At 42.7% G+C, this 21,593-nt stretch overlaps 1 protein-coding gene across 2 annotated transcripts in view; it reads left to right on the top strand.

Annotated features, from left to right (window-relative positions):
• Positions 1-21,593, top strand: part of TMEM132D (transmembrane protein 132D) — a 655,515-nt gene that overhangs the window by 459,802 nt on the left and 174,120 nt on the right. For both annotated transcript variants that reach the window (XM_067015547.1, XM_059040015.2), the window contains exon 4: positions 457-640. In XM_067015547.1, the coding sequence (XP_066871648.1) occupies positions 457-640 (184 nt within the window). The remainder of the gene's footprint in view (positions 1-456; positions 641-21,593) is intronic.

Below are 21,593 nucleotides of genomic sequence, written 5' to 3'. Positions count from 1 at the left end.
TAGTGTGTATCTTTTAATCCAACCTCCTAACTTATTCCTCCACTCCCATCCCTGCTTTCCCCTTTGGTAACCGTAAGTTTGTTTTCTATGTCTGTGGGTCTATTACTGTCTTGTTAACAAGCTCATTTGCGCCATTTTTTTTAGATTCCACATATAAGTGATATCATGTGATCTTTGTCTTTCTCTGTCTGACTGACTTCACTTGGTATGATCATCTCCAGGTCCATCCACGTCGCTGCGAATGGCATGATTTCGTTCTTTTTCATGACTGAGTAGTGTTCCACTGTGTATGTATGGACCACGTCTTCTTTATCAACTCCTCTGTCAGCGGGCACCGGGGATGGCGTTGCTGACAGGCTCTTCGCGGGGTCGATGTGAACGCACATGGAAACGGTCCGCCGCCTGACAAGCATGCTCGCCTCGCTCCTCACAGCTGTTCTCTCTCCTTCTCTGCAGTGCGGAGGGCGCCTCCTATGAAGTCATGCAGATCGACGTAGAAATCCAAGAGCCCAGCGACCCGCCAACCACACAGCTCGTTACGTGGCAGGTTGAATATCCAGGAGACATCACGTCTGACTTGGGCGTCTCCAAGATCTACGTGAGCCACAAGGACCTGATTGGCGTCATCCCACTGGCCATGGTAAGAATATCCCTGCCCTGGGCTGTTAATACAGACCTCAGGGGGAGGCAGCGTACCACACCGTGACCCGAACACAGTGGGGGCGTATCAGTGAGCTCAGAACCGGGGTGGGGGGGAAACTGAATGACGCAGTTACTGCAAATCGCCGATTCTGAGAAAACGTTTTTCTAAATAATGTCTTTAGAAAGTAATCAAAGTCCAGGAATTAGATCTGGGTCTTCCGTTATGTGAAACGTATTAATGATTTACTCAAGATGTTTGTACGATACATTGGAGACTGTTCAGGGATCTCAAACACATACACCTGCAGAGACCAAACAGCTCAAGTATCTGAGTGAGATGTGGCAGGTGACTTGACAAACAGCTACCCAGTGAAAAGGCCCTGCCGTGTTTGCCATGAAGGAAAACCAAGCTGGACTCTGAATTCTTAATATCTACTGACTTTTCAAGAGAAGCCTTAATATAGTTTTAATGCACAACACCAATTTGTTCCTGTTAGGACTAATTTTTTTTTAAATCAAGCCTATCTAAGAAAGAGTTAACTATAATTCATTCACAGGCCATGTATGTATAACTTATCGTCTACCTCTAAACGATGTAGGACTCTAGGTCTGTCCACATGTTTCCTAGGATTTGTGGAACAGACATGGTCCTTTCATCCTTGAAAGGACCCACCCCCTGGTTGCTATGCAACGGCATACATTGCCTGTGAGAAGACTAATTGCCCAGGTCTCACATAAACAAAGGGCACTAAGCCCTCTCCAGCCCCGCCTTTCCCCGGGGCCTCTCTGCAAAGGAATAACACATTTTCTTAATGTGAATTTTCCCAGTTCAAATGCCTTGGGATTGTGAGTCTGCGGACGGTAATTTGAGCTTTCTCCTGTTACCAAAGTACTTTTACTGTCGGAAGTGAGGGATGGCTTGACCTATCCGTTGACAGCCTGCTGTCTCCCCCTCACCATCTATTAGGAACTATTGACAAGTGTTATTATGTGGTTGTGAAAGGACGTCAGGAATCAGTCTTTCAACACAAGGTGATGCGGACAGTTGCCTAGTGACAATAAGTTCGTTATTATGCTGTTCATTAGGAAACGCAGTGTTATTGAGGTCCTTCAGTTGATCGGGGCTCTTATTAACGATTTCTTTTATTTTAAAGGCACCGAGCCTCCCCTGGTACGTTATTTCATGTGTGACAGCAGCACTCCTTCGTTTAGGCTATTAGTGGTTCTATTACTGGGAACGGCGAGACCATTTGTCTCAAATAAGTAATTATTTGAATTTGCTCCCCTTCAGCACCTCTGGTCTGATGAGCTTTTAGCGATACTCTGAGCGGCTTCCATTGCTTGGCTCTGCATCGGGCGGTGTGCTTGGTTCCCTCGCTCAGCATTTCTCCCGCCCGGACTGTCCACCTGTTCCAAACCCCCTTGTTCTTCACAACTCACAGGAATCCCCATATGCTCACAAAAGCCTCTTTCTCTGTCCGCCGCTGGTCTCTGAAACCGTTCTCACCTTACGTCAACCTTTCTAGCTATGATACATGTAATCACAGCAGTGTGTGTAATGGCAGAGCTAGAAAGAATCTCAGCTAAGACCTAGCTGACCCTTTTATCAGTTAGGAATTGTGTTTGGCCGAGAACAAGCCCTAACCATAACCCTTACCGTAACCCTAATAAACCCCACTCACTCCACTCTACCCAGGCCAATAGTGGCTTTAATACAAGTAGGTTTCTTCTTTCATGTAAAAGAACTCCTAAGGTTGGTGGTCTAGGTTGGGTATGGTTCCCCATGCTATCTGAGATTCAGGCTCCATCTGTATTTCTGCTTCAGCAGTCAAGGGTATAGATTCCATCCTCATGGTTACCTCATGATCCAAAATGGCTGCTGGAATGCCAACCAGCATATCCACATTCTGCTTACCAGAAAAAGTAAGAATGCAAATCAAACTGGGTCAGTTCCTTTTCCCTTGCAAGAAGTCTTCACAGGAATCCAACATAATATTTCTGAGTATATCCAGTTAGCCAGAACTTGGTCATATGGATGTACTTAGTTGGAAGGAAGGCTTGTAAATCGATTTGTTTTAGCATGGCACATTGCTCAGGTTTTGTTACAAGGGAACAAGAGGAGGTTAGATATTCTGAGGCAATGAGCAGTATTTGAAACAATCCTCCTCCATTTCCACATGTGGAAACTGAGGCTCAGAGAGGTCCCTCATCCTGGCACCTGAGTGTTTTCCATTCTGTATTCATGTTTATGAGCCTCCTGGGAAGCAAAGTAAGGCACCTATATCTTAGTCTGCCCTTTCCAACTATGCAACAGTGCTTAATTTCACTGTGGCTCAGTTTCCTCATCTATAAAGGGGGGAGAGGTGACACTTACTCATAAGGTTGGTGTCAGGATAAAATGATAATTCAAGAGGGCTTGGAAGAGTGCTGAGTACAGTCAAACATACAATAAATGTTTGCTTTTATTATGATCACTTAGTTACAGGATGCAAAGGATAAATAATCCCTTGGCAATTATGTTGTAAATTCTTTCAGGGAAGGGAATGATCCTAAGATAAGAAGAGTGCTAGGAACTGTGTAGAGGCTCACTGGTTTTTTTACACAATTTCAAAAGGTTACTTTTCATTTACAGTTTATTACAAAGTATTGGCTATATCCCGGTGTAGTACAGCATATCCTTGAGCCTGTCTTACACCCAATATTTTGTACCTCCCACTCCCCCTCCCCTATACTGCCTGCCCCCCACCTCTCCCCACTGGCAAACACTAGGTTGTTCTCTATATCTGTGAGTCTGCTTCTTTTTGGTTATATTCACTAGTTTGTTGTATTTTTTAGATTCCACATATAAGTGATTTCATACAGTATTTGTCTTTCTCTGTCTGACTTATTTCATGTAGCACAATGCCCTCCCCATCCATCCATGTTGCTGCAAATGGCAAAATTTTGTTCTTTTTCATGGCTGAGTCATATTCCATTGTGTATAGGTACCACATCTTCTTTATCTACTCATCTGTTGAGGAACATTTAGGTTGTTTCTGTGTCTTGGCTGTTGGAAATAGTGCCGCTATGAACATTGGGGGATGCTCACCGATTCTTGAACTGAAGTGAACAAATTGCATTAAAACATGTTTGGTCTGATGAGTTTTTACCAGTACTATCGGAGCATCTTCCTCGGGAACTAAGAGTAAAGTCTTCAGAGAACCGACCCCCAGTCTTTTCTATTTGGAGTGTTCTGAGTCCCTTTTCCAGAGAAAGCTGCTTCATTTCACCTTTGACTTGACTGGGGAAAGGACTTTTGCCATTTTTAGGGGGGTTACCTTCCATAAACAGACCTTTTGCCGTTTTATTTCATCTTTACTTTGTTTTTGCTCATTATGCATTCACTGAGAGATTTTGAAAGACATCTGATATCATTGCATCTATTTATCTACTCATCCGTGTTCCACATTCTTGAAATGCTAGAGAGGCGAAGGGAAGGCCAGCTCACCTGGGCCATGAGGGGTCCACGCGGAGGGAAAAATACATGGAGTTGAGCTCAGGGCCCCACAGGGGCTTGTGAGCTAGAATGAGCTGAGTCTTTAAATGTGACGGGGAGCCACTGGAAGGTGCTCAGCACAGCAGCCGCTGCACCGACGTATCTTTTGAGAAGAGCACTGTGTGGAGGACAGATTTGGGAGGGTCCCCAGTGTTCACAGCAGCACTCTTCACAGTGGCCAAGACCTGGGAGCAGCCTAAGTGTCCCTGGACAGAGGAATGGATAAAGAAGATGTGTTACATACATACACAATGGAATACTACTCAGCCATAAAAAAGAATGAAATCACGCCAACTGCAGCAGCATGGGGGCAACTAGAGATGATCATTCTCAGTGAAGTCAGTCAGACAGAGAAAGACAAATACCATAGGAGATCACTTATATGTGGAGTCTAAAACATGACACAAATGAACTTATTTACCAAACAGAAACAGAATCACAGACATAGAGAACAGACTGGTGGTTGCTGGGGGCCAGGGGGCAGGGGGTGGGGGAGGGATGGATTGGGAGTTTAGAATTAGCAGATGCAAACTAGTATATAGAGAATGGATAAACAACAAGGTCCTACTGTAGAGCACAGGGAACTATATTCAATATCCTGTGATAAACCATCATGGAAAAGAATATTTTTTTAAAGTATGTATGTATATATATATATATATATCTGAGTCACTTTGCTGTACAGCAGAAATTAACACAACGTTGTAAATCAACCAGACTTCAATTTTTAAAAGTACAGTGTGGGGCTTCCCTGGTGGCTCAGTGGTTGGGAGTCCGCCTGCCGATGCAGGGGACATGGGTTCGTGCCCCGGTCCGGGAAGATCCCACATGCCGCGGAGCGGCTGGGCCCGTGAGCCGTGGCCGCTGAGCCTGCGCGTCCGGAGCCCGTGCTCCGCAGCGGGAGAGGCCGCAACAGTGAGAGGCCCGCGTACTGCAAAAAATAAATAAATAAAAATAAAAAAATAAAAAAGTACAGTGTGGAGCAAAAGAAGCAGGTGTGGGTGGAAGCTGTGTGGTTGTATTTACATAAAGTTCAAAAATCAGGCAAAACTAAACCATAAAGCTAAGGATAGTGGCTACCTTTAGGAGAGAGAATTCATGGAGATGTACAGTTATGATCTGTGCATTTTTCAATGTATTATGTTCAACTTGTTTAAAATATATTGAAAATTATTGGCACTGGCAAAAAAAAGTTCTAGTTTTAGACCCAACCCCAAAGGTCTGTATATCTCCATGATACCAACGCACAAACTTGAAATGTTTAAAGGATTTTCTATTATAAAATATCCTATGATTTACCTTTTTGCCCTCTAATCTTTGCACACATCTCTGATTAATTCCCTGAGATAAACCTTTAGAAATAAATTTGAATCAAAGGATGGGAATCAAAGGATTTGCAATACTATAATATTTTTTTGATAACAGTAACCAAACTACCTTCTGTAAAGTGTAACCAATTTACTATACCACCTGCTGTGTATAATGATAGCCATTTCCTTGCAACTTCACTAACACGGAATATTAAAATCATAAAGTAGACAATTTGTTAAGCAAAACTTGTATCTCCGTGTGGCTTTGATTGGCCCTGTTTTGTTTACATTTTAAACATTTCCTTATTAAACATTTGATCTTAGCCAACTTTCTTTTCCTATTGGAAATTCAGCTGCATCTTATTTTGTCATTAAAAAAACTATTTTTTTCATTGTTGTTTAACAACACAAAACATTAAATTTACCATCTCAATCCCTTTTAACTGTATACTGTATTACTGTTCAATATTTTCACCTTGTGCAACAGACCTGCAGGATGTTTTCATCTGGCAACCCTGAAAGTCTACATTCACTCAACACTAGTCCCCATCCTAGTACCTCCAGCCCTTAGAAGCCACCTTCTATTTTCAGCTTCCATGTGTTAGTGATACCAGCCTTTTGACCGACATACTGCAAATATTCCTCCCAATTTACCGTCTGCCTTCTGATGTCGCAGATCGTATATATAATAGCATGCAGAAGTTTGGGGGGAGAGGTATTCGTTTAGTTTTTATGTAGTCAAATCTACTGATCTTTTCCGTAATGGACATCCTTTCCTCTCCCCCTAATTATAACCAAGAAGAAAAAACATGCCTGTTTTATGTGTTCTCGTTAAACCTCCAAATATTAAAGTACCCGCACACAGCATATCTGAATAGGTAGAACGAACTATAATCTTCAGAAAAGAATGCTAAAAGTAAATGCAGTTATGACTCCTTGTACAACTCGGGAGTGAACACATGACCCACTATTCCTTGTAGGATGTATAATTCCATCTCCAGGAAAGCTCTGAGATGAGATGCAGTTAAGCCCTTCCATTCAAAGCTCATTATCCAAAAGACGTTTATTTCTTCCTCGATATTTTGCATATTTTTTCCTGATGTCTATGGCCTTAAAACCATTTCTTTTTTTAAAAATTTTAAATCCGTTCATGTTTTTCTAGGACTTTTATCACATTAGTCTTTTTTGCTGTTCAGGAAATGATGCCTCACTATCTCGTGGGTAAATCTTTGTTGCTTTTTGTTTTTGTTTTTTGTCCTTTGGGAGAAAATTCTGAGGAGAAGGTCATTAAGTGCACATCACCATTAATCTAATTAGTGCATATCTGTAACTGCATGTCAGTGTCAGATTCTGGAGAGCAATGTTTGCATTTCTTAGAGGAGTTGGAACACATCCTTCTGGGGTGGCAGGGGGTGCCCAGTTTCCCAAGCTCCTCACTATTCTTCTCTCCTATCTGCCTCCTGAGTTTCCACTATTAAAATAAGTGTTTTGAGCTTCCGCCAGGATTCAGACGCGATGATACTGATATTCATCACTTTGAATGCCATACCAGCTAGTGGAATATCCTTTCAAACATATTAACGTGTGCTCTTTATTTTAAAATAAAACAAACATTATTTTCGCTCCCGTCGGGCAGTGGCTGTTCAGGTACCATAACTGTGGTGGCTGTTCCCAGTGTGGGACGGATGTGTGTGACTCAGCTCTCCTCTGGTTTGTAAGGACACACCCTTGTACCGTGTTGGGTTTTCTCATTTCACTGTGTCTCAGCCTTGACCACTGAATTTTAGTGATTACACTTGAGTTGTGACTTCAGATGAAATGTAATCAGGAGATACAGTCTGGACAGACAGGTTATCCTTGAAAACAATCAAAGGAGGACTCTCACCCTAAAGTGACTTGGAGGTGGCAGCCTTTCATGGTGTCTACATAAGATGCTATAAGAGTACAGGTGTGTCTCCCAGACCCAGGCCTGCAGCTCCTTGGAGAAGACCAGCAGAGCTTTTTAAGCAAGATCAAAGAGTCATACGTGCCATGTGCTCTTTGTGAGGTGCAGTTTGATATATTGCAAGCCTTTCCTCAAATGTGACACTCATGGGAGCACAGATACAACTCAGAATTCTCTGTATAGCCCGCCACCCATGCCACCTCCTCCAGGGGGTCCTCCTGGATCCTTATAGCCAGACGTGATTCTCGTTGGCTCTTCTGCTCTGTCTACCGCATGATTTCCTTGCTCACATCGAGGACAGTGGCCAAGTTGGGGAATTCAGACACTCTTGAGTTCTCTTTGCTGGTTGAGATCACACGATTGGAAGCCGAAATGGGCAAGAGCCGTACCCAAGATGCTTGGGAAGACCCAAACTCAGGATGTCCATTTGACCTTCCAAGTCCTTCCTTATGTCACCTTATTGTTTGAACCCCACCTAAACCCTTCTGATCTCCAAGTCCCTCTTCCAAAGTAGAAGCAGCTAGACTCCAGTGCACCACTCCTGACTTTCCCTTTATTTCCAACTCAAACGCCTTCTCATGAGCTTGCACTAAGGGCCTCTGTAACGCAGACAGTGGCAGGTAGGGGCCATGCAGTTGAGACATCACCAGACCCTTCACTTACTTGATTGAATCTTGAGTTCTTTCTTCTGTAATTCTTGGGATTCCAAGAAAGTAATCACCAAATAACGTCTTCCCTTCTCATCTTATTTGCATCTTCTTAAATCTTACTGATCAGGACGTGTCCTCCTAAATCTAGGATTCAGTAGAAATTCCATTTCTGTAAACCTCACAGACAGAACTCACCCACATGTTCAGAACCATATAATTTACTATTGTAAAGCTTCTGATGAAATAAATGCATTTTCAGTAAGCTTTCCTGAATTGAATACATTTCTCTTGTTAAATAAAATGAACTGCCTTTTCATCCACTGCACCCTCCCCTAATCTTCGGAACCCTCAGGACTTAATCTTCTGGCTCTCCTGCCAACTCTGTGATTGTTATCAAACTGTGTCCCCTTCGCGTTTGTACACGTGGCAGAGGGCATGGCACAACGCACAGTAGAAGCCCAGAGGACAGGCTTCCCACCCGCTGGGGTACATACAGGCTGCGGAAGAGGGTCACGCTGGCTGCTTCATCCCCCATCACTTGTGAACTTCGCACAGGTCGGTGGCCTTGACAGTCACCTTCTGAGATCAGAACTTGAGAAAAGGCTCCCAAATTATGGAGGGAAACTGCCTTCTCTGGCTCCAGTAATGAAGTTTCCTTTTTAATTTTTGGCATGAAAGCAGATTCTTGGCTCCTTTTCATTTGACTTTTCGTGATACCCTTTTCCTGTGTCAGCCTGTTAATTAATATGCCAGATACCCTCTGTTGTTTTCCTCAAGACTTTTTGAAAATTCAGTCACACTGAATAGCACAGCACTGCTTTCATTTTTACACTTTCTCAACCAAGTGCAAATTAAGATGCCGCAGCAGCCCTTGAGAAGAATCTCTGCTCCGGGACGCACTCTTGCTTTGTGTTTCTGTTGAATCACCATGACCCCCGTAAACTGCATCAGTAATAATGACACCAGGTACCCACTGCTTATTACGTACCAGGTATGGCTCCAGGTACCTCCTTATAGGGATCAGCTCGTTCATTTCTAACAGAGACCCGTTGCTGCTGGTACTACTCGTAACCCCATTTTCACAGATGGATGAAAGCACACTGTGTTTGAAGAATGGCCCCGAGCGACTCAGCTGAGAAGCTGAGCTGGAAGTAGCTCCTAGAGTGACGAGCTCCAGACTCTGTGCTCGCAACCCGTGCACTGCACGGCGAAAACAAAGTTAAGTGAAACCAAAGTTAAGGCTGTTGATCAGTTCAGTATATGCAAAAAGGTCTTTGGAAAACGCGAATGCAAGAAAGCACGCTCATAAAAATCGGGGGGCTTCCCTGGTGGCGCAGTGGTTGAGAATCCGCCTGCCGATGCAGGAGACACGGGTTCGTGCCCTGGTCCGGGAGGATCCCACATGCCGCGGAGCACCTAAGCCCGTGAGCCATGGCCGCTAGGCCTGCGCGTCCGGAGCCTGTGCTCCGCAACGGGAGAGGCCACAACAGTGAGAGGCCCGCATACCACAAAAAAAAAAAAAAAAAAAAAAAAAAAAAAAAAAAAAAAAAAAAAAAAAATCGGAAATTGAGAAGTCTTACTGAAATAGGAAAAGTCATCTGAAAATGAATTATTTACTACGAATAAAGCCACAGCCTTTTCTTTTCAGCCTACTCTGCTGCCTTTGACGTTCCCTAATGAGCTGTCCTCTCCAGACGTGATTTATAATGAGCCAGCAGCGGCTGCACCTCAGGGCTTTTAAAGGTACATGGTACAAAACAAATCAGGAGACTTACTGCTATTGCTGTCTGTTGTGTGGTTATTACAGCCCCAGAGACTGTACAACCAACTGCTCTCAGTGAACCAATGCTCATAATGTAATTCATTTTGTAGACACTACAGAAAGGCTGTCCATTCACAAAACATTCACCGAGTTCCCTCTATGTGCCAGGCACTGGCCTTTGTGTGGAGGGGATAACAGAGCTTGTATCCCGCTCAGGGGAGGTGACTGGTAAATAAGTAAAAATGTACCATATGATCCAGCAATCCCACTCCTGGGCATAGATCCAGAGAAAACTCTAATTTGAAAAGATACATGCACACCTATGTTCGTAGCAGCACCGTTCGCAGTAGCCAAGACATGGAAGCAACCTAAATGTCCATCGACAGGTGAATGGATAAAGAAGATGTGGTACATATATACAATGGAATATTACTCGGCCATAAAAAAGAACGAAATAATGCCATTTGCAGCAACATGGATGGACCTGGAGATGATCATACTAAGTGAAGTAAGTCAGACAGAGAAAGACAAATATCATATGATATCACTTATATGTGGAATCTGAAATACATGACGCAAATGAGCTTATTTACAAAACTGAAGTATACTCACAAACCTAGAAAACAAACTTATGGTTACCAAAGGGGAAAGGGAGGGGGATAAATTAGGGGTTTGGGATTAACAGATACACACTACTACATATAAAACAGATAAACAACAGGCATCTACTGTATAGCACAGGGAACTGTATTCCATATCCTGTAATAACCTATAATGGAAAAGAATACATATATGTGTATAATTGAATCACGTTGCTGCAGACCTGAAACTAACACAACTTTGTAAATCCAGTATAGTTTAATTTAAAAACTAAGTAAAAAATAATTGAGCAAGATGGATTCAGAACTGACTTATGCTTGGAAGAAGCTAGAGCAGGATGTTGAGAAGAAGGGGGATGGCTGGGCGAGCTCTTTGAGACGGAGTCGTCTCTGCAGAGGTGGCATTTGAGCTGCGAAGAAGGATCCAGCATGGGGAGGTCCAAGAAGAGCTGGCTTTGAAGACAGAAGGAGAAGTGGACATGCCAAAGCAGGGCCAGCTCGATGTGCCTTAGAAAGGAGAACATCCATCGCAGCTGGGGGATAGTGAGATGGGGAGATGAGGTCCGAGCAGGCAGACGCTGGGTTAGGTACCTAATCAGCCATGATGTGTGCGGTAGGGTTCTGATGTACTGTGTTTAAATCTCATCTGATTCATGATCTATTTTTTAAAATATCACCCTGAACACTAAGGGAAGAACAAACTGGGGCGGGGGGCAACAATGGAAATGGAAAGACCACATTGGAGGCCACTTTAATGGTCCAAGTGGAAAGAGATGAGAACTTGGTCTAGGATGATGGTGATGTCGAAGACAAATGGAAGGTCTCGGGATGTCCTTTCTAAGTATAGCCGTCTGAACCTGCTTATAGACAAGGAGCGTGTTTGCATGGGAGAGATGAAAGGGCCTAGACTAGACGGTACAGTCCAACAGGACTCTCGGAGGTGATGCAAATGCTCTAAAATCTGAGCCTTCCAATATGGCGGCCATTGCCACGTGGGGTTATTGAGCTCTGGAAGGGTGGCTCATATCTCGGAGGAACTGAATTCTTATGTGATCGAATTAATTAAAATTTATATAGCCATATGAGCTGGTGGCTATCAGGTTAGACAGTACCGTGCTAAGGTTTTGGCTTGGGAAGCTGAGAGGGCTGTCATGCTATTTTCTGAGGTGGTGGTCTGCACGTTCGCCGCGTGGTCTGTGGACCCACACTCCACTCTTCTGCACCCTGAGCTATGCCCCTGGAGTCTTTCCTGTATGGACTGCCTCCAGTGGGCTGCGTTGTCCACTGGATTCTGGTTGGGTCCAGTCAATGGAGGGCAATGGAAGAAGATCAGATATTGGGTGAAGAGAAAGGTTGGGTTTTGCTTCCTCTACCTCCTTCCCTGATGGGCCACAGTCTCTCAACGGCTGTGTTGCTCTGTCAATGGCATCAGCTCCTGTCAGTCAACATTCTAGATAAGGAACAGGATCAATACAAGTTGTGGGGTTTGTGTTGCAAATACAAGCGTCCGTGTCCATATGCACTGATCGTTGTGTTATTCACACTTCTTCTACAATTAGGTGAAAGTATCTGATGCACCATTATGCCTTATGGTATAGTTCCTGCCCCCAAATGGATGCATTGAAATACATATTATTTTATTATAAACGATTGGCTCTTATTTCTCCTTTTATAATTCAGTTAAGACACTATATTGATTTTTTTAAGCATGTGTGTTGGTAGATTATATTCATTATGGTTCTTATTTTGGGATAATAAAGTCAGCACTACTTCATTTGTTATATAAAAGGAGCAATAGCTCAAACAGGGCTGAAAACAATGGCGTTGGCAAGTGTTTTCCGTGAGGGCACGGGTAGTAAATATTTTCAAGCTTGCAGGCCATACGGTCGGTCTCTGTTACAGCGAGGCAACCCCACTCTTGTAGCTCAAAAGCAGCCATAACACAGAAGCACATGAGTGTGGCAGAGTTCCAACAGAACTATTTCTGGTGCTGAAATTTGAATTTTATGTAATGTACATGTGTCACCAAAAAAAGTATGCTTCTCTTGATTTTTTTCCAAATGTAAAAACTATTTTTTTTCCTCCCAAATATAAAAACTACTCTTAGCTGCAGGCTGTACAAAAACTACAGCTCGCAGGCCATAATTTGCCCATCCCTGGTCTAATGTAGACATAGCCTCCTCTTATCTTTGTCTCAGTTTCTCCTTCTGGAGAGGTTGAGGACGTCCGTCCTATGGGGTCCAGTCATGCTATAAAGCTCGACCTCCTTTTGCCTGAAGACTTCCCTAAAAATAGAAACAAATTTAAAAGGTAACATTAGCATGAGAAACGTGTATTTTCTGCAGTAAAGAGGGATGCATTTCCCATCGTGTTCCACTCTGTGGAGAGTTTCCACAAGATTCAGGCCAGCCAGAGCAGAGAGTCTGAGCCTTGATCAGCATCTCAGGTTTGACAACTCAGCCCCATGCTTGTTAATTCCCCTCTTGACCAAACCCTTCTTGACACTTACAGTCAAATGAAGGTCTCACATCTTTTCAGAGTCCTGGGAGGTCCCCCACCCTCAGGATGTTTATTCTTCTTAAATCTGCCTCAGTATCCCTCATGCTGCTTGGTTAATATCATCTTCCTCTTTGGTGATATCCACTGGATGATATAAAAATGTGTTGGCTGTACACCTTCCATTAACCTTTCAATTAACCTCATTATCAAAGAGTTGAAGGTGGCACAGGAAGGAGAGAGGTGGTAACGGATTTACGAGCACGCTTGCCACTGAATCTCAGAGCCGACAATTCCTTGGCTCTTGAATTATTTCTCAAAGCCTGGCTCTCACTCCAAGACCTCTGAAATCTTGGCAGCAGTTACCAGAAGGTGAAAACACCTCTCAGGAAATGGGATTTGCACGGACGATCCATAGGCTTTTCAGACACTTATGCCAACTCCCAAGCCACGGTCGTCTCTCCTATCTGTGAAATGTATCTTTTTCACAAGAGAGACCGCCTAAACCCAACTCAAATTTTTGGAAGATCTCAGGATCCACATAATTTTGAGAGACCATCCAGCTCCACCTGGCTTATATGTCAGGGTCAGAGTTTGGCATTACATAGCATGTGGTCAAGATCGTGGTCTGTAAAATCCAACTTCATCAGAAAAGCCTTCCCTGACCCCCCTGTCTAATGAGCATGTTCAATCACTCTGACCCCCTTATCTTCGTTCTCTTTCTCCTCGTGGTATTTCTTGATACCTAACGTATCATAGATTGATTTTGTTTTGAGTTTGTTTTGATTTTGATTTGAGTCTGCTTCCCGGGAATTCTCTCATCCATATTCTCATCCAGGAACCAGATTCATCCTCAGGCTGATTCCCTCTTGGTAGCAAAATGCTGAAGACTGTACAGATTGCACATCTTCATTTTTGCAAACCCGGGGGGAAGAGAAATGGTTCCTCAAAGAAATATCTGTGGCTGTTAATGGGAGAGGAAAGAACTGGATGCTGGAAGGGGCACAAATGGATTCCACTGTGCCTCTTTATGTTGCCCAGTAGAGGTGAACTTTCATAGATTTTGCAGATTTGCTCTGCAAAGAAGCCTGCAAACCCATTAGACAAGACTGAGAATTCAGATATCTGGCTACATAGCTTCTACAAAACCTGGTGACTCCCCTATCCAAAAGTATTGTCAAGACATGAATGAAGCATTTGTTGTCTTTTTAGTAAGAACTCAGGACTTTAAAATGCAGATGCAGTTCTATTTTTAGTTTTTTAAGGAACCTCCATACTGTTCTCCATAGTGGCTGTATCCATTTACATTCCCACCAACAGTGCAGGCGGGCTCCCTTTTCTCCACACCCTCTCCAGCATTTATTGTTTGTAGATTTTTTTGATGATGGCCATTCTGACCAGTGTAAGGTGATACCTCATTGTAGATTTGATTTGCATTTCTCTAATGATTAGTGATGTTGAGCATCCTTTCATGTGTTTGTTGGCAATCTGTATATCTTCTTTGGAGAAATGTCTATTTAGGTCTTCTGCCCATTTTTGGATTGGGATGTTTGTTTTTTTGATATTGAGCTGCATGAGCTGCTTATATATTTTGGAGATTAATCCTTTGTCAGTTGCTTCGTTTGCAAATATTTTCTCCCATTCCTGAGGGTTGTCTTTTCGTCTTTTTTACGGTTTCCTTTGCTGTGCAAAAGCTTTTAGGTTTCATTAGGTCCCATTTGTTTATTTTTGTTTTTATTTCCATTACTCTAGGAGATGGGTCAAAAAGGATTTTGCTGTGATTTATGTCATAGAGTGTTCTGCCTATGTTTTCCTCTAAGAGTTTGATAGTGTCTGGCCTTACATTTAGGTCTTTAATCCATTTTGAGTTTATTTTTGTGTGTGGTGTCAGGAAGTGTTCTTATTTCATTCTATTACATGTAGCTGTCCAGTTTCTTATTGAAGAGGCTGTCTCTTCTCCATTGTATATTCTTTCCTCCTTTATCAAAGATAAGGTGACCATATGTGCGTGGGTTTATCTCTGGGCTTTCTATCCTGTTCCATTGATCTATATTTCTGTTTCTGTGCCAGTACCATACTGTCTTGATTACTATAGCTTTGCAGTATAATCTGAAGTCAGGGAGCTTGATTCCTCTAGCTCCGTTTTTCTTTCTCAAGATTGCTTTGGCTATTCGGAGTCTTTTGTGTCGCCATACAAATTGTGACATTTTTTGTTCTAGTTCTGTGAAAAATGCCATTGGTAGTTTGATAGGGATTGCATTGAATCTGTAGATTGCTTTGGGTAGTAGAGTCATTTTCACAATGTTGATTCTTCCAACCCAAGAACATGGTGTATCTATCTCTCCATCTGTTTGTATCATCTTTAATTTCTTTCATCAGTGTCTTATAGTTTTCTACATACAGGTCTTTTGTCTCCTTAGGTAGGTTTCTTCTTAGGTATTTTATTCTTTTTGAAGAACCTAGGGGCAGGACAGGGATAAAAATGCAGACGTAGAGAATGGACTTGAGGACTTGGGGAGAGGGAAGGGTAAGCTGGGACGAAGTGAGAGTGGCATTGACATATATACACTACCAAATGTAAAACAGATAACTAGTGAGAATCAGCCACATAGCACAGGGAGATCAGCTCTGTGCTTTGTGACCACCAAGAGGGGTGGGATAGGGAGGGTGGGAGGGAGAGGCAAGAGGGAAGAGATATGGGAACATATGTATATGTATAGCTGATTCACTTTGTTATACAGCAGAAACTAACACAACATTATAAAGCAATTATACTCCAATAACAATGTTTAAAAAAATAAAAAATTCAGGTGCAGATGTCATGTAGTAGAACAGCATGTGAAAAACAGCCCCAAATAAGAGAGTCTCCAGGGAACCTTATTTTCTTTCTTTTAGACCATGTTTGTCTTAGATAAGAAGCCATTCAACATTCACCAGTTTACAGTTGGCTGTAAAGCATATGGGAAAGCAGAGAAATCTCATTTCATACAAAACATGAAAAATCTAAATACAAACATGTTGGTAATTATGTGGCAGTCATAATGAGAAACAAATATTAAAGTTTTTGACATGTTTTTTCAAACAGCACATTAAAGTGTGTGTTTCCACAAAGTACTGGTTATCTCATGTGGGACTGAAATATTTTCCCAGTCTTCTTTAACTCTGGGAAGTTATCAACAAAAAAACATTATTTTCTTGACAGATTCTAAGAAAAGTGGAAATTTCAATAGATGCTGAAATTTCAGTTGGTGTAGAATTAAAGAAAACTCCTTTTTAAGTAACAATTCCACACCTTCTTTATTAATCTTTGTGTGACGGGTGGTAAATGCAGAGTTAAGAGCTTTACCATGTGGGCAAATAAGAAAAAAAATATCTGCCTTCTCCGTTTTTATAAACCAGTCTTTTCAGTTGTGTGGCTCAATTATCCCTTAAATTTAGCCTAAGCAAAAGTGATTGATTTATCCTTAAATGCAATTTCTCTTTTGCTTCAAAGAGGTTATGAATGCAAATGCAGAAGACATCACTTCCCTACTCTTTGGTGGAGGAGACTATCTTTCCCTCTTTTTCTCCCCTCCTATTCTCTCTCCCCTATTCCTTTCTCTCCTCCTGTATTAGTCAGGGGTCTCCAGAGAAACAGAATCCATAGGAGATAGATAGATAGATAGATAGGGACATAGATATATCTATCTCTATATGTATTTATATCTCTCTATATATAGATATATCTAGACAGAGAAACAGATGAGGAGGGATATATATTACATAATTACCTATTATTATTCTCCTTTTCTTAATATTATGCTATATTATACTGTAGTAATATCACATTACAAACTAAGAAAAGGAAGAAATTTGTCCCTTTTTTCCCTCCCGGAGATGGGACATCTCATCTCATCTTGTCCTGCTTTCTGACTGGCATTTGTACCATCAGCTCCCCTGTTTCTCAGACCTTCGGACTCAGCCTGGACTTACACTGCCAGCTCTCCTGGGCCTTTAGCTTGTGGCCAGCAGATTATGGGATGCCTAAGCATCTTATTATTGAATTTATCAGGTGTCAGTGTGTTCTCAGTTGAGACACTTTCGGAATGCAAGAAACGGGGTGCCCACCTGAAGCATGAAGGCACAGCGAGCCAACGTCTCATGCCACAGCCTGAGGCGCTTAGAGGGGCAGTGTCTGGGCTGGCCAGTCCAGCTGCCACCCCTGTTTCACTGTAACCGTCTCAGTCCTGCTCGGCTGTGCTGGCTCCTGTTCTCCACACCCGCTTCAGGGTTCTCACCAAACCACTGGAGCAAAGGGATTCAGCCAGAGAAAGAAGAACAGCTGTCCTCCAGCTATCAAACGCAAGTCCTCCCTCTTGGCCGGCTCATTCCAGATGAGGCCCTCACCTGCCCCTAAGCGGTCCCCAGATGCTCTGAAAAGTCTAAGGCCGGCGTCCGAAACTCATCACAGCCAAGGGGATAGTATTGACGTGCTCGGTTCAGAGGGCGGGCAGCGTCAGCATTTTCTGAATCCACAGGCTGTAAGTAAGGATGGGTATTTGAATAAAACCAGGTTTCTGATAGTAAGGAGGGAAGGAAGAATGGAAGCATGAAATTACAAGAAACTTGCCTAGAAAATCCCTGGCAGAAAAATACAAGACAAATATGATTGCATAGGGTTTTGGGGGAAAGGAGTGAATTACCTTTCCATATCACATACAAAACAAACCTTAAAACCTCCAACAAAAACAGTGAAACACTTCCTATAGAAAAGGTGATCGAAAAATCAAAATAAGAGACGTGAAGAAAGAACCCATCCTTCATTAGCAAAACACACCCGTGTACAGTAGGAAGCAAATTACTTCCCACCTTCGGAGTGTCACCAACGGTACCGTGGTCCTTACTGAAGCCAGCATATCGGTTCTGCTATAGCTCACCGTCCATAACTGATCTGAAATGCTTGGGGACATTAAAAGCTGAAGATTGAGCGTCAGCCAAGGTTTAAAGCCTTGAAATGCGTTTATTTCTAACCTGTGAATTTCCCATCCAAAGGGATTTTGAACAAACATGAAACAGAGTAATCAGACAATCTGAAACTCCAGTCCAAACTAATTCTAATCACATTTTCCTAAAGCATCAGCGGTCTCCTTCAGAATCCGTTTAATTCTCTGTGGCTTTGCCGGTGGTGAGTCTTTGGTTGACTCATTCATTTAAGGCTAGATTTTGTTTGTCTGTTTATTTCTCTGTTTGGAATATGTGTTCACAGAGCTTGGTGTAAGGCCATAGCAAGTGCATGTGTATCCATTTTTCTACTAATAGAATGATCATGTGTGTCAGAGAATATCATGACTAGATCAGAAAAAATGGAAGAAGTTACCCTTTAAGCTTTTTTAACTGTAAAAACATGAGAAATATTAACAGTAACCGGAAGAAGGGACTTTTTTATGCCTTGTCTAAAAAGGCAGCTGTACCGTAAAGCAGCATAATGACTGGCCTGGAGCAGAATTCTTCAGAATTACTACCTGAGGGATGTAGTACTTACAGTTCAAAGTGATTTTTTTAACAGGACTTATTTCTCTTAAACCTGTCAGCAGCAAACTGTGGGACAGGAAGCATTGAAGCTGCTTGCTGTGTTCCATGCAGGTCTGTTTGCCTGACAATTTTAACATGGAAATGGAGGCTATCGGTCCTTATGAATTTGTAGTTATATGCAAGTATAATAAGGTAACATATGGACAAGCAATGGAATAATTAAGAAAAGGATTTTGCTAAGCATGTTACCAGAGATCTGAGAGTTCCATCCATAAATCTTGCCTTTCGCCATTTTGAAAATATGTGTGACTAGCCAGTTAATTCTTTTAACAAATATAAGCAGGTTAGGTATTACCTACCTCTTACTGTGTATAACAGATTCATCTTTTAAAAAAGTAGGAAAAGTTTGAACTCATTTCCGAGATACAAGACAGGTGGCAAAGTTAACCTCCCAGTCTATGAATCCACGTAGAGTGATGGAACCCAGGGCCCATGTCTTTCTAGAAAATTCTGTCCTTGAATTAAAGAAATTCCCTTTGTGGTAGTGAAGTTAGGGAATCCTAATAAGCATACGATTCCATTACTGAGAAGAGGGCTCAATCCTGCCAAAGAAAGGGACTGTCTCATTTATTGAGTCTCTAGGGAGTTACTGTGTTTTGTTACCTGACTCACCAGGTAGGCTCTTTATAGAACTTCTTATTTAAGCTTCACAAAAACATGAGAGGCATGATGGCCATTTTTCAGATGGGAAAACTGAGACTCATGGAAAGACAGTAAGCTACTGAAAGTCACGTGGCTAGAAAGAGTCTGGTACTTGTTAACCAGCAGGGTTTAAGTGTGGAACTATGCCAGTTAGAATATGCAGAAGCCTCACTTGCCCTCTGAACAGAGAGGCAGGACATAAGACACATCTATGTGCCTAAAGATGAGCAAACGTAAAACATCAATCCCACACATGAATGGATGGTAAAGGTGTACTTCACGCAATGATCCTGTGTACATTCATCTTCAAACTGGAAGACGAAACAGCAGAGCTGTGGGGTGACTAGGTGGTAGATGGATGATATTAGGAGCTTTCTGAATGACACAGGAGAAAATAAATGAGACCCCCAAGAAATAAAACCCATGTCGCTGTCACCTCTTCTCATAGGAGCTTCGGCAAGTTTCTGTCTTCGTATCTCCCTTTTCTTATCTATGAAATACTGCCGCGTTGAGCCCATCCGTTGAATAGAATTCTTGACATTTTGTTAGGTCAGTGGTGATGTGTTTCACAACAGCCTATGAATTTTCCATGTGATGATGGAATTCCCTCTACAGCACTCGCCACTAGGGAACTGTACAGGCTCTTACTGATCTTCTCTGGGTGTAGAGAATAATGCACTACCTCTTAGGGAAACCCACACCACAGACATGATAGGGAAAAGTAAAGATATGGGTAAAATATGGACATGAATGTGAATGATAGAGATAATTTAGCTGTAGGCAACGTATACATAAAGACAGACAGAGAGAGAGATTTGTAATGTTCAACATCTAGTGGATGGCATCTCTGCCATTTCACTACCCACTCAAGTCATCTTTGATACCCCTCTGTCCCGTATCCTTATATTCAACCCAGTACCAAGAACTTTTGATTTTACCTCCTAATTCTCAAACCCATCCTTCTCTTCCATATCCACTGCCACTACTGTAGTTCAAATTACCCTCATTTCCAGTCATAACATATGTTTCATCCACTCTTAATCCCTCTGCACTCTACATTGCAGACAGTAAATCTTTTAGAAATTCAGCTTTGACGATGTTACTACCTTCTGTTTGAAACCTGTGAATGACATGACTGTCTGCTCTGGGCAGAGACACCAGAACGCTTAACACGGCACCTGAAGCCTACTTACTGTCTGGGATCCACCCCTTGCCTACCTTTCCAGCCTCTTCCAGCAGCAGCGTCTTTTACAAGAGAGCTGGAGAGTGTACTTTTCCCTGCCTGAGGAGTTGGCAAATCCAGTCTTTCTCCAGTTTAAATATCTCTCGGTTCTTTCAACGGTTATCACCGTCTAACTACACCAGGCATTCTTCCCTAAATACCCCTGGGCTGGTTAGTGTCCTCGGAGGTGACCGTGTCTCTTGTTTTCAGCATTCAATTGTCCGTGAGTCTCAGTTTTGATCCCAAACTTAATCTGTAGTCCTGGAACTGAAAATAGTATTCAGGGCATGAACTGACAAGAACGGAGTGTGGAGCTGGCCTTTAGTATCTTCTTTGGGGCAACATGTACCCCTGAATGCCGGCCAGTTCGCCGTGACCCTTCTTGGGAGGCTGCGTGGCATTGTTGACCCCCAGTTACGTAGATCTCTGCTCTTCTCACGTGCGGGTCCTCAGCTGCGTCTTATCCATGACTGTTCTGGTTCAGTGAGGGTTTGGGGCCAGGAAGCTAATCTCGTTGGAGGCAGTCCACTGTCATTCCAGATCCTTGAAATATTTTAGGATCCTGAATCTGTCATTAGCATCCTATCAGTGTCCTCATTCAATCCACTAGGAATTCTGAACGGAACGCGGATGAGGGCAGCACCCTCTGTGGAAATTCCAAAGCTTCTGAGATTAACACACGTGCCAGCTTCTCTTTCTCACTCATGGGCTACCGGCCTGAACCCCTTTTCTCATTCCTTCTCGTCTACCCACCTCTTCTGCTCCAGGGAGTTCCTTAGAGCTCCTTTCTGCCTGATCTAATCCTTCGGTGATTGCATCCTTTCTTGTGATGTTAAGTATCATCTAGTCACTGATGATTCCACAATGTGTGTCTCTAGCCTGGAATTCTCCCCTGAACTCCAGTTTCCACAACAACTCTTGGCTGTCCAGTAGGCGTTTCACACAGGCATGTCCTAAACCAAACCCCTGACCTTCACCCTGCAAACGTATTCCTTCTGGAAATGTCCCCATTTCGGTCAATGGTAATTCCATCATTCCAGATGCTCAGACCCAAACTATGGAGTCCTTCACTCTCAGACCTCACATCCAGTCTCTTGGTTGATCCTGATAATTCTCCCTTCACAGTAAATCCAGAACCTGATCATATATCCGGCTAATACTCCGGTACAAGACATCAGCGGACATGCCATCTATTTCACTTGATCTTCAGTTTACTGTT

Source organism: Kogia breviceps, chromosome 15 (genome assembly GCF_026419965.1).
Source record: "Kogia breviceps isolate mKogBre1 chromosome 15, mKogBre1 haplotype 1, whole genome shotgun sequence".
Lineage (NCBI taxonomy): Eukaryota > Metazoa > Chordata > Mammalia > Artiodactyla > Physeteridae > Kogia > Kogia breviceps.
This window is presented reverse-complemented; position numbering and strand designations above follow the sequence as displayed.